The 13,288-nt window shown below is 43.7% G+C and overlaps 1 protein-coding gene across 3 annotated transcripts; it reads left to right on the plus strand.

Moving 5' to 3' along the window:
* The first annotated feature begins 322 nt into the window (after nt 1-322).
* Nucleotides 323-12,331, plus strand: LOC138797244 (carcinoembryonic antigen-related cell adhesion molecule 1-like). Of its 3 annotated transcripts, none has more exons than XM_069977126.1 (5): nt 323-447; nt 7,228-7,518; nt 8,430-8,705; nt 8,821-8,937; nt 10,722-12,331. In XM_069977126.1, exons 1-5 carry the CDS (start codon nt 366-368, stop codon nt 11,015-11,017), a joined length of 1,062 nt encoding a protein of 353 aa, XP_069833227.1. In that variant the 5' UTR covers nt 323-365; the 3' UTR covers nt 11,018-12,331. The 3 variants fall into 3 exon arrangements, with proteins under 3 accessions (XP_069833227.1, XP_069833228.1, XP_069833229.1); XM_069977127.1 differs by lacking the exon at nt 323-447 and adding an exon at nt 1,413-1,571; XM_069977128.1 differs by lacking the exon at nt 323-447 and adding an exon at nt 1,517-1,599.
* Nucleotides 12,332-13,288: the final 957 nt, after the last annotated feature.

Raw genomic sequence — 13,288 nt, forward strand, 5'->3', positions numbered from 1 at the left:
ATATAAATATACGGCTATAGTCATCCATTATAAACACAAATGTGGGACAAAAAAAATCATGAGAAAAAACCTAGAGATGAATGACGCAGAAATTATTTGGTGAAGCTCAATAATCTGAGATTGTATAGGAAATGATCAGTCAGAATACTTCTCGTTGCACGGTATATTGGGCAGATCTGAAAGGGTTAAATTCTAGGATGTCAGTGTCCGGCGGCTGCAGGAAAGGGGTGGCATGATTCTGACTCATTCTGTTATATTCTATTATATCAATGAGCAGAAGACGTCTCGAGGTATGAGGTAATTTCCTTTGTTTGCCAACCTATAGGAGGTCACATGACTTACGTCTGGTCATTTGTCCCCTGGGAATGGTGTGGAGTGCACGCTCTACCAGTATGGAGACCCTCATACCCCTGGCTCTCATGTTACTTGTCACCTGTGGAGCTGTAGGTGAGAACCACATTATATATATATAGTGCTGTGTATATATATATATATATATATATATATAATACTTGTAGCACCTATATATTGGGGGGGGGGGTTACTGTGAGGTCTGATGTTTCCCCCATTGCGATGCAATAATGTGCATCATGGATTTTAGGTTACAAAGGGAAAACCGTGATCACCGGGAATATTAGTTTCTTAATTGTATTAATTATGTATTCATTATCAGTCGTCATAACATGACTGTGTATATAGCAGCAGCCATCCCTGGAATAGCACATAATATGGGGGCTGTACACTGTAACATATATGTGCCATCGTATACGGGGCAGGTGGTGTCCCTGGGGTATCGGTGTCATATACAGAACCTCTCTACAGTATAAGGGCAATATCTGAAGTGCAAAAGATTTCTTTATGTCTAAGTGTTGTCTTCTATGTCAGGATTAGGGTATTTATCAGGGACTGCCATGGGGTCCATAACTACCCCTGTACCCCTGGGCTATATACACAAAGGATGATAATAACCTATTTACAGTTATTGTACTGTATATATAATAAGATAGATAGGTAATGTGTTTCGGGGGGTCATGTAATGTGCCATACAAAGACCCCCCCTCCAGCCAATCCATATAGTCATGCCATATTAATACCTGTGTAGCATGTCAAGGTATTTGAGGTACACTATAAATAAATAAAAAAACTTACCTTTTTGTTTTCAATGCATAAAACCGCACCAACCAACTCAAAACCCCAAAGAGAAGTACAATGTATCACTAAAAAACAATATGCAATGAAGCCTTATAGTGTTATCCTCCCAGTATTATACAGCACAGGGTTATAAGGGGTTACAACATGAAAGCAAAAAAAGAAATGACGTCAGGCTGTGGCGTGAGCCGGTGACAGCGCAGGGATTTCCAATGACTCATTCATTTCTCGTAAATGTGTATAGATTCTCATAAACATGTTGGGGAATTTCCATTCATTCTGTGTAAGAAAATCCCTATTTACACTTTCATTATCGCATTAGTCTCGTCTCGCCTCTCACCCCTCGTCCCCCCTCACCGCTTTCAGCATGGAGACCTCCATGTTCCTGTTTATACTACTACTCGTGACCAGCACAGCTTCAGGTGAGACCTACGTGCTATACGTATACTGGTATGTATGGCGTAGAACATTCACTAGGCACAGGGATAACTGGGAGCTATAAGTGTCAGCTCACTGGGCAAAGCTTCTTCTCATTCTGCTACAATAAGATAGGTCAGGGGTTCTAGGTTACAATGGGAAATCTGAGGTCCCAGTACTAGTCATCACTCAAATATAACATAAGATGGGGCTGTACACTATGTATACCTTCCTTTGGTATCTGGGTCGGGTGGTGTTTGTAGGCAATAGATATGATCACATATAGGACCTTCCTAGAGTGGGGTATAAGGGGGGACATGGTTGAAACCTTTAAATATGTTAAAGGACTAAATAAGGTTTAGAAGGGAAGTTTTTAATATAAAACTAAACATTAGAACAAGAGGAGACAGGTTATCTGGGGGAAGATCCGAAGCAACGTGAGATAATATTACTTTACTGAAAGAGTAGTAGAGGCTTGGAGGAAACTTCCAGCAGATGTGGTTGGTAGATCCACAATAACATAATGTAACCTGCCTGGTGTATACATATATCTATCCTAAAATAATAAGAAGGGAAATACTAATAGGGCGACTAGATGGAGCAGGGGGCTTTTCCTAAGTGTCCCATCATGTAAAAGATTCTGTGTGTCTAATGTCTTTGTCCTATGTCAGGGTTATAATATTTACCAGGGGACTGCAGTGGGGTCTATAACTACCCTTGTCTCAGTTTTTATGATGAAAGAACCTAGGTTGCAGAAGCGTATGCTGGGGATAAACACCTCATCATTGGAATCAATATAAAGGATAATAATATGAATTATATAACTATTGTTGTATAATAAGGCTCAGATGATGTAGGAGGGCGGGGTATACATAGCGTGATCTCACTGCCCACTGATCATTTATAGGAAATTCCCATGACTCATTCATTCCTGTAAATGACTCTGGGGGTTTCCAGTCACCATAGCTACAGGAATTCAATATTCAGTTTCATTATGAGATTAGTTTCACTCCGCCTCTCATTTATCATGGCGCCCATCCCCCACCCCCACACCCCTTTGTACTTCTCCTTACCAGCACAGCTGCAGACCCAGGTGTTCTATCTAGCCCATTATGGGTGGTCACAAGGGAATTATTCATATAGCAGAGGACTGAGATGACTCGGTAGCAAGCATAGCCATTGCTGTCATAGTACATAATGTGCTGGCTGTACACTATTCCTCGGTCAGTGGTGTCCCAGGGAGTATAAAGCATCTCCACTGCATAAGGGACTTTTCTTAAGTTAAAATAATATATATCTTTACTATCTGATATCTGATATATCAGTAGATGATAAATTAGGGGACTGCCGTGGGGTTGACCACTACCCCTGTCTGTATTTAACCCAATGTCAACCATATAAAATTACAGCATTGCTCTCTCTCTACCTTGTACTTAACCCTATACTGCCATGTAATGTACAGCACTGCACAATAGGTTCTTACTATATAAATAAAACATAATGCAATAAATGATCAGGTTCATGGAGACATTTTACAGCTATATTTGTATGATGGGTCTATGTCATAAGAAGACCACCCCACCATCTTATATCAATGACTGAACCTTCTACTAAGATTACACCGCCCCCCCCCCCCCACACACACACACCCATCCTATAGTCAGAACCATTATCCTAAGTGTCTCTACTAACAGCCCATTATGTCTCCACTTCTCCCAGCGACTTACCTTCACAGTCCAGCCAGACACATCCACCATGATACCAATCCTACAATAAACTGATATTATATACAGAACTAGCAATCCATGATATCACTGTGTCCTGATGAAGTCATCTCCTGGATTAGGTTCTCCCTGAGTAGCCAGCCTCACATATTCCATGGGATCTCCTGGTGTCTTCAGAAACATCTAAGGATTTCTTCCATTAGAGGAGATGGTCTTCTGGTCTTCTCTGGGTGTCCATTCTGTATGGTCCCAGCTGGGGTAACAGTCTGAAGGTTCTGCTTGTGTCCATAGTCAGAGATCCTGTATCTGGCAGTATTTCTACGTTGTATCTTACCGTACGTCACAGAAGCTCAGTTATTTGGTTACACGATAGGCTGTTCTTGTAACTGTGGGTTGTGCTGTGGAACATTCTGGACGTGCCTCTTATAACCTTCTGCTGTGGCCTTGCCTCCCTCTAATATCTGCCTCACTATTGGTCAGCCCAGTGAAGTGACGTCATCCACCCACACATGTGAAACTAAATAGACTCCAATCACATTCAAAGCTGTATTCACTTTACTGATGTTACTGCATTTTGTACCTTATACACAAGTTACACCCAAAGCTGCATTTATAATTCTGAAGGTACATGTTTTATACTCAAGTTACATGCATCCAGAGCTGCATTCATAATTCTGAAGGTGCATGTTTTATACTGCAGTTACATACATCCAGAGCGGCGTTCACAGTTCTGTCGGCTGCTTCTCTGCATCCATCACAATTATTCTGCTATAGCTGCTCATCCATCTTATACTAAAGTCATCCGGACACCACAGCAGGGCCGGACTGGGACTGAAAATCGGCCCTGGCATTTCAACGCCCACAGGCCCACTTACCGTACGGGAGAAAATTATATAATGTCACTGCAGCACAGACACTATATACCATCTAATCTTGTTGGACATACTGGAAGCTACAATTCTCAGCAGTCCCTGAAGGTCTATAGCTGTCAGGGCATGCTGGGAGGTGTAGTTCACAACTTCAGATTTTCTGTTATTTTTAAATTCCAGGGCCCCGGCGTACCCCCTTCACTTTATTAATATGATTATTTTATTTTTAAACTGTAAACATTTGCTACCTAGTGCGTGCACTCCCTGCTCCTCATGAACTGTTACTGTTATTACGGCATAGAGCAGTGCAGCGCTCCTACCAAATAATGTTCTACTGAATACAAAAATCATCATTCAGGGACTCACAGGAGACGTCTTCTTTGATCTGAGGCATCGCTTTCCTTTTCCTCTCCATCTGGCCCAGACCTCCATGATGATTTCTTGCAGCCACAATTAATCTTTTCAGAACCTGCCAGACAAACATCATAGGCTCCACACATTTCTAGCAACTTACTCCCATACAGTAGTAATTCTGTAAAGCCAGTAGGTATCTGGGTTGCCCCCTGTATGTAGGATTTGCTGCTTTGCCCCATATAGTAATAATGCCCCCTGCTGTGCCCCATATAGTAATAATGCCCCCTGCTGTGCCCCATATAGTAATAATGTCTCCTGCTGTGCCCCATATAGTAATAATGCCCCCTGCTGTGCCCCATATAGTAATAATGTCTCCTGCTGTGCCCCCATATAGTAATAACGCACCCTGCTGTGCCTCCACATAGTAATAGCCCCGTGCGCACTCCCTCAGTAGTATATAGCCCCCTTGTTGCTCCCCCAGTAGTATATAAACCCCCTGTGCACTACCCCAGTAGTATATAGCCCCCCTGTTGCTCCCCCAGTAGTATATAGCCCCCTGTTGCTCCTCCAGTAGTATATAGCCCCCCTGTTGCTTCCCCAGTAGTATATAGCCCCCTTGTTGCTCCCTCAGTAGTATATAAACCCCCTGTGCACTACCCCAGTAGTATATAGCCCCCCTGTTGCTCCCCCAGTAGTATATAGCCCCCTGTTGCTCCTCCAGTAGTATATAGCCCCCCTGTTGCTTCCCCAGTAGTATATAGACCCCATGTGCGCTCCCCCAGCAGTATATAGACCCCCTATGCGCTCCGCCAGTAGTATATAGACCCCTGTGCGCTCTGCCAGTAGTATATAGATCTCCAGTTTGTGCTCCCCAGTAGTATATAGACCCCACTGTGTGCTACCAAGTAGTATATACTGTAGCCTCCCGAGTAGTATATAGCTCCCTTGTGCACTCCCCCAGTAGTATATAGACCCCTCTGCGTGCTCTTTCTCCCATATAGCCCTCCTGTGCGCTCCCCCAGTAGTATATAGCTCCCCTGTGCTCCCCCTCCCATATAGCATATAACATAAAAAAACAAACTCTTATACTCACCTGGGTCTCCTCTTCTCTTTGCTCTTGTGGCCGCACTGCAGCAGTCACTAGAGGCCGCTCTCCCCTGTCTCGCGCTAAGCAAGTCGCTTTCCCATATCTGTGTCATGTGATGAGCCGGGCTTCTAATGTAAGTCTATGGAGCATGAATCTTATCACTGACACAGCTTGCTCCTCTCCCCGCTCGTTTTCCCTATCGGTACGGGTCTGTACACTCATCTCCCGATCTGTATGATTGTGCTTTGTGCACACTCATCTCCCGATCTGTATGATTGTGCTTTGTGCACACTCATCTCCCGATCTGTATGATTGTGCTTTGTGCACACTCATCTCCCGATCTGTATGATTGTGCTTTGTGCACACTCATCTCCCGATCTGTATGATTGTGCTTTGTGCACACTCATCTCCCGATCTGTATGATTGTGCTTTGTGCACACTCATCTCCCGATCTGTATGATTGTGCTTTGTGCACACTCATCTCCCGATCTGTATGATTGTGCTTTGTGCACACTCATCTCCCGATCTGTACAGGTGTGCACACTCAGACCCGGACCGATCAAAACTTTTGACACATCTCTATGTCAGAAGAGATGTCAAGTGAGAAATTTTTTATGATAACAGGTACACTAAAGGATTTTTACACAATAGTTATTGACAGAAGACTCCTAGAGCAACCAGGTCCTGCTTACACAGCGGAGGGATCCTTACAGTATGTCAGTGTATATGGTGTCCAGGAGAGACGGCCCTATGCTACTGCTGTGTGAGGCTCACTGATCCACCGTCTAGTAAATTCCTCTATTAGCCTGGGGGGGCAGGTTGTGGAGCCGGATAGAACCAGATAGAAGTGTTAGCTCGGTAAGTCCGGAAACCCCTGTAATACCTGAAGCTTGGTGAAAACAATGGAACTTGGTCATCTACGAGATGTTTATAACAAAAGTCCAAAGTGTTTAGGATCTAAGGTCTGTACATGAAACACAACAAATGGCGCCATAGTAACTCCAACATCCGTGAACGAAACCCAACAGCCCTAGATCATTCAGGAGGCTGCTCATGAGTTGGTCCCCTCCCCTGTTTGCTATTATTGCTGACTCTGTGGAGAGTGACAAATGGGAATAAGCCTTATATAAGTCAGACCCTTCATGAGCCCCATGGAGGGATCCTTTATTCTCGTAGCACAGTAGATTGGTGTTATTCTTGGGTTGGTTCTATGCTAGGTTCCATTCATTGGCAGGATAGCCCTGAAATTTCTTTTACTTCCCATTCTAGAAGGAGACTAAGTTGTTACACTTGGGTTGGTTCCATACAAGATCTCCATCAATGATGAGTATAGATCACTACTTGTTTTGTACCTTACATTCTATTAGGAGACTAGGCGAGTTTTACCCTTGTTCTCACTTCTTTACTACTGTGTGTGAGTTGGAGAATTACATTGGCATCACTTATAGAGATGAAGGCTGAACCCAACATGATCTTCAATTTAACCTCCATAGACCACCATGGCAGAGGTCTATGCTTTAGGCTGTGCTTGTGCATAGTGTTTTCTGAAAAAACACTTGCAGCACTTTGTGTTCTTACTTAACAAGTTTTCTGACCTTTATTCTTCTTGTTTTTGTTTTTTCTCTAGTAAATGCTGAAATAAAAAAACATACAGTTTACCAGGAAGTTGGGTCATCGATGACCTTCCCGCCAGTGGACATCTCTAAAAGCACAGTATATGATTTAAAAAGAGAGGGCCAAGGACTTCTATTTGCATACCATGGATCTGGAAACATGCTGGAACCATATACACTCCGAGCCAAGTTCTACTCAACAAATGGCATAATTGTCCTGAATAACCTGACAAAAAATGACAGCGGTACCTATCAGCAGGTGGTGGACATGAAGGTTGTGGCTGAAATAGAGCTCTATGTGATTGGTGAGTCCTATACTGGGAAAGTTTTATGTTCTCTTCATTCCATATCTCCTAGCATTCACAGTTGCCTCATCAAACCTTATACTATTTGATGCTAACTCAATTCTTCCAATAACATTTAAAGAAGACCAAATCTGTCCATAAGTCATAGCGGAGACCAACAATTTTACGTATGGTGGCCTCCGATCCGACAACAACAAATGTCAGAGAGAAAAGAACTTGGCATGTTGGCTCCTCACAAGTCACGTCTCCATGGGTATATAAAGATCAGGAGAGATGGCTGTCTGCTAAACAAGCATTTGGCTAAAAGCTATTGTCTATGGCCGATATTACAAGAAGAAAACTGATTTACGTCCCTTGTGGCAGTTGTTTCTGACCAGTTTATGTGTATGGACATGGAAGTAGTTGGTGATATGTTATTATTGTCCTTTCAATAACATTACTCCTTTGGTGGGGATGAATGGGCTGAAAGTGGTTCTCCGTAACCTTTTAACCACAACCAGCATGACATAGGCCTAACCAGGATGCACAGAAGCCAACACACTCTTCTTTTTCCAAGTCCACGTATGTATCTACAGGTCAGAGCTTAGTGAATATTCACCAATTGGCTGTAACTTTGCCACGTAGCACATTGGGCAGAGACTTGGTGGATATGGAGATCTGTATGTTCAAGGTTTAATAGACAGGTTGTATTGGGTAAAGGCAATTGGAAAGAACTAAAAATACTCAAAAAATGGAGACAAGTTCAACATTAGAACAGAAAGGTACCAGATATGTAGGGATGTAGACAGGATCAGCAAGCTCAGAACCAGGGTAAACCATGGTTTGAAAAGTGTCACCTCCTGCAAAAGTAAAAGTGGGGGGAGCTTGGTATTGGTCTTTGTGCTTGATCATACAACGTTGTCTTCTTACAGGACCATTGAAAGAGCCAACTCTGCAGAAGGTGAATGAGACAAAGCATGGGGACCAGTATGTCATCCTCCTGGAGTGCAGAGTCCAGGGAGAAGATCCATTCAATGTGACATTTCTAAAGGATGGAGAAGTCTTCACTGAGAACATTACCAGAATGGGCAACAACTCCTACTTGTCTCTGGATGGTTGTGATCCTGGTTCTTCTGGGAGATATACCTGTAGAGTGTCGACTCCTCTTGGCAACAAGACATCTTCAGAGGTTAAAGTATCCACTCAAGGTAGGTGGATGTGATGAAAACGCTGATTTCAAGGTTATCTCCAAAGTTGACCTCTAGAGCATATTCTTCTTCTTGTGTTGCCTACATATGACCTTCTTATTTTTTTTTCCTCCAGACAAGGACTGTAGAAGTTCAACATCACATCTAGGGAGCGGGACTATCGCCCTCATCTTCTTCGTTGCCTTCATTGTCCCCTTAGTCACTGTTGGCTTTTGCTTTGTTGTGTACACATGTAAGTCTCCCTTTACAGCAGGACGGTTATTGTCTCTAGCACACATCCATCTCTACAGCTCAGAGGGATAAAAATGTCTCAGAAAGTTACACACGTTTCTCCTCAACATGGCGCAGTGGTGGTGGCAAACACGTTACATCAGCGAGAGAATCTCTAACCCCACCCTGTTAGGGTACATGCACACAGAGTAATTTTTTCTTAATTTTTTGGGAGGACAGTGGAACCCGCTGACCATAGAATGGAGTCTATGGAGTCAGCAGAGAGGGAAGCGGGAGCGTGTGGGGAGTTATTCATGAAAATTTCTCTGTGTACATATACCCTAACCCTTCCTTTCACCAATTATTTGACATAACCTGTTGTCCCTTTAAAGGGAACCTGTCACCCCCCGTGCCGGGGTGAAGGTCATCCGACCCCCAGCTAGAGCCCCGAATACTTACCCCAATCTCGCCAAGTCCCGTTTCTAGAGCCGGTCCTGGGACAGAGATATCCTTGTCGGAACACCCAGAGACAATGAATTGAGCCATCATTCTCTATGGGCATCGGACCCATCTACAGCGCACGCCGGGCTTCAGACAAGGATATCTCCGTCCCGGGACCGGCTCCAGGAGCGGGACCTGGGGGTCAGGCGACCTTCACCTTGACACGGGGGGTGACAGGTTCCCTTTAAGGGATTAACTAAAAGTAAAATGAGCCTAAGGGTAATGTCACATGTGGCCGACTTGTTGGAGAAATTTCTTTAATGTAATCTGAGCGAGGCCCCCAGAAGTCCAGTGGTTTGATGTTGATACCGATGCATGGGTTCAAGTTTCAGTTGTGAAATTTCTGCAACAATTCTTCTTCATTTAAATCTACTCAAGACATATTGGCTCCAAGGTGAAGGAAGAGCCAACATTAAGATCCATCAATCCCCGGCCCAGAAGGCATCCATACCAGAGTACTGCAGGAATTAAGTACTGTGTTAGACAGACCCAACTAGCCCAACTCCTTTGTTTGGAATGGGGTCGCAGTTTGGCACACACACCATCACTCTATTCCTTGAGATAGTCGGGTACAATGTTCAGCTACCTTCACCAGCTCCCATAGAGAATGAATAAAGTGGTGGTGCAATGTGGATAGGGGAAGATAAGTCGGAATACACAAATCAAATTTCCTGGGTCTATTATCCAAAGGATAGGTCAATGTCTGATTGGTGGGGGCTGACACCGGACAAACCCAATTGATCAGCTAGTAGACAGCGACATTACTCCGGCATATACACTACCAATGAGGTGCCAGTCCTTGTATAGTGACTGTGCCAGGTTACTGCAGCTTCGGCTCCCATTGAAGTGAATGGGAGTTGAGTTGGAGTAACCTGGCACGACCACTAGATAGTAAACAGAGCCACTTGGGGAGAGTAAGATGGGGCATACTCCTATTTTTTCATAAACAGTGTTCCAATTGCCATGAAAAATAGTTTATTACACTAAGGTCTCCTGTATCTAACTGTATCTAAGCTCTTTAAGATCAAGACAGAGTAACCCTCTAAGCTTAGGTTAGGGTTAGTTGGGTTTAGGATCGTTCTCCTTTGGACTCCACCGCTTCCGTAAGCATTGTGTACAATTTTTACCCATTGGATTCATTTGGAAGCTGCCATCCATAAGTCTCCATATACTGGGGTAAGGTTCAGGCCTCATGCACCTCTATGGGACCAAAACTGACTGCTACTGATGTAATGTAAGCCGATCTGTCATCATTGCAACCACAATGTGAGATGAAAACGTGTTAATCTTTCCTTCTTCTAACAGGTCTAAAAGCAAACGGAAAAGCAGAGTCTGCAAATACATCAAACGAGACATCAGAACTTGAGTTATCACGTAACGAGACTCCATCTGAGACGGAGCGGGGGAGGGAGGGCTACCAGGAAGTTCCTACGAATGACTCTGAAGGTTCTAGAGACAGTGTGACTGTGAGCCTAGACCCGTCTCCAGAAGAGGACATCCGAGGTCCAGACCCAAGTCACTGTGGAGAAGATGGAACATCCACCATGGAGGTAGATGTGGATGGAACGGACCAAGACCATAGTCCAGTAGCAAATGGATGATGTTTGTACAGTTTTTTTAGTATAATTATATTATAAGGTTATATTGTACCTGGTTGGTGACTACTGTATACTGGATCGGGGCAGGAGAACCCATGGAACATATCAGTGAGGAGGCCGATTCCCAAAGATATGACTCAAATCATGTGTACGGGGCGTTATATGTGGGACTGACTACAGGGTGGACAGTGGTCTAATAATAAGGACGTTGTAAGCTTGAATAGTGGTTGTCCAACAGCTATCTCCTCAATTCACTCCATACACATGGGGGTCCTGCTTGGCTGAGTGTTCCTGTGTCCTAAATGGGGGAGGTTAGGTATGCCGCTGCCAGACAGCTCTTATCTCCTCAAATACAAGTACAGCTGGCGTACACAAGTATTTTTCAGATGTGTGTACACATCCGTATTACTAAAGTAAATCCCGGCCCGACCACTGGTCGTGTCAGTTCGGTTCCTTAGATCGAGCCTTGCGTTCCTACTACAGATGTGCATATGAATCCAATATACGCTTGAGTAAAGCCAGCCTTAGGTGGCTGGAATCCAACTTGACTTGTTCTTTTTTAACCCAACATCTTCTGTCGGGGAAGGTCGGGAAGCCACCATACACATTAGAGAATTGTCCAGTTCGGCCAACATTTCACCAATATGGATGGAAGCCGTAATAGGGGTTGTATAAAGCTTAGCGTCCGTTAACGCTGCTGTCAGGTAGGTTACATGGGCTACCATCATGTTGGATCTCGTTGGCTTATTTCCAGTTTTCATGGACACATTACACCATTCTAGATATCCAAAACTAATAACCTGATGGGGAAAAAAAAGAGTTTGGCCATAGAGATGGAATAGATCTGTACAATGTACAAAGCTTATTTCTTATGGGTATCAAAGCTTCCTACTTGTCTCTCTATATCGATAACGTCCAGTGTCACCCCATACTGGTGCCATGCCATCATCTATGGTGAGGACATACACAGAAGGATACGATCTAGGTCAATGTGAGAAGGTGCTGTAAGAGGGGCAAGGACCTGCTTGTCACATGACTTTGATAGGGCTGACAATAGTTAGTGTATATAGACCTGTATATAGTCATCTATCTTGTTTCCTCCTCCTGAGTTACACTTATACATTGAGTCATATCGCTTCACCGACCAAAGACAATGGATTGTGCTGAGACTCTCAGAGGGTTTTACCTGGGATGGTACCGCCATGTAGAGCAATGTGCTGATCAGTATAAGAATTTCATATTATATACATATATATAGTAACCCTTATGTTTTTATATCCTTTAATAATCTACTGAACCTTGTAATAAAGCTTATCTCATACTGTATATACGTGTCCGTGTCTCGTGTTACTGGATACAGCATTACAAGGATCTCTGGGCTCTACGAGCTGTGGATTGGGGTTGTGGTCAGAACAGGCCAGAACCAGTAAAAGTTACCATCCATATGTAATGAGGACGTACAGAACCTGGGAGAAATAGAACAAGACTGCAGAGACTTCTGGAAAGCCCCTTGTGCCGCCAACCCTTAGACGCACACTAACTAACGTCTTAGGCTAGGTTCACACTGCGTTTTCAGCATCCGTTTAACGGATCCGTTTTTTTTAACGTCCAGAAAAATAGGGTCAGCAAGGTTTTTTGGTCCGCCAAAAAAAACGGATCCGTTTTTCTTTATAATGGAAGTCAATGGAAAAACGGATGCACACAAATGAATCCGTTTTTTGCAATCCATTTTTCATGCGTTTTTTGCAAAAAACTGATGCGTTAAACGGATGCTGAAAACGCAGTGTGAACCTAGCCTTAGCTCTACGTCATGGAGGGAACCATGCATCCAGCTTAGGGCGTTGTTGAAGTTGTTGAAGAGACCTCCACTGCCGGGATGATCTTTTTAGAGACCAGCCGTTCCGTGACCCGGCCGAGTCACGGAACGGCCAGTCTCTTACAGAATGTGAATGTAGCCTTAAATAGTATTCATGACGTCATCTATTTCACAACGATATCAAATCCTTGACTAAGACAAAATACATTAAAATCAAGTTCCACTTATACCAACATAATCATGTCACAATTTCATCTATTTAAATTATATATTATGTTACAATTAAATTATTTTCTACATACAGGATGTCAGGTACATTCTCTCCACCAGATGGCGAACTAGCTCCTGCACCACTTCATTATAGGAAGGACTGGAAGCTACAGACTTTGTTTAACCCCTTGGGTTGTTGGGATTCCAGCATGCATATCCAGTATGTCTCTTTCTGTGATAATTCTGTG

The sequence above is a fragment of the Dendropsophus ebraccatus genome, chromosome 7 (assembly GCF_027789765.1).
Source record: "Dendropsophus ebraccatus isolate aDenEbr1 chromosome 7, aDenEbr1.pat, whole genome shotgun sequence".
Taxonomy (NCBI): domain Eukaryota; kingdom Metazoa; phylum Chordata; class Amphibia; order Anura; family Hylidae; genus Dendropsophus; species Dendropsophus ebraccatus.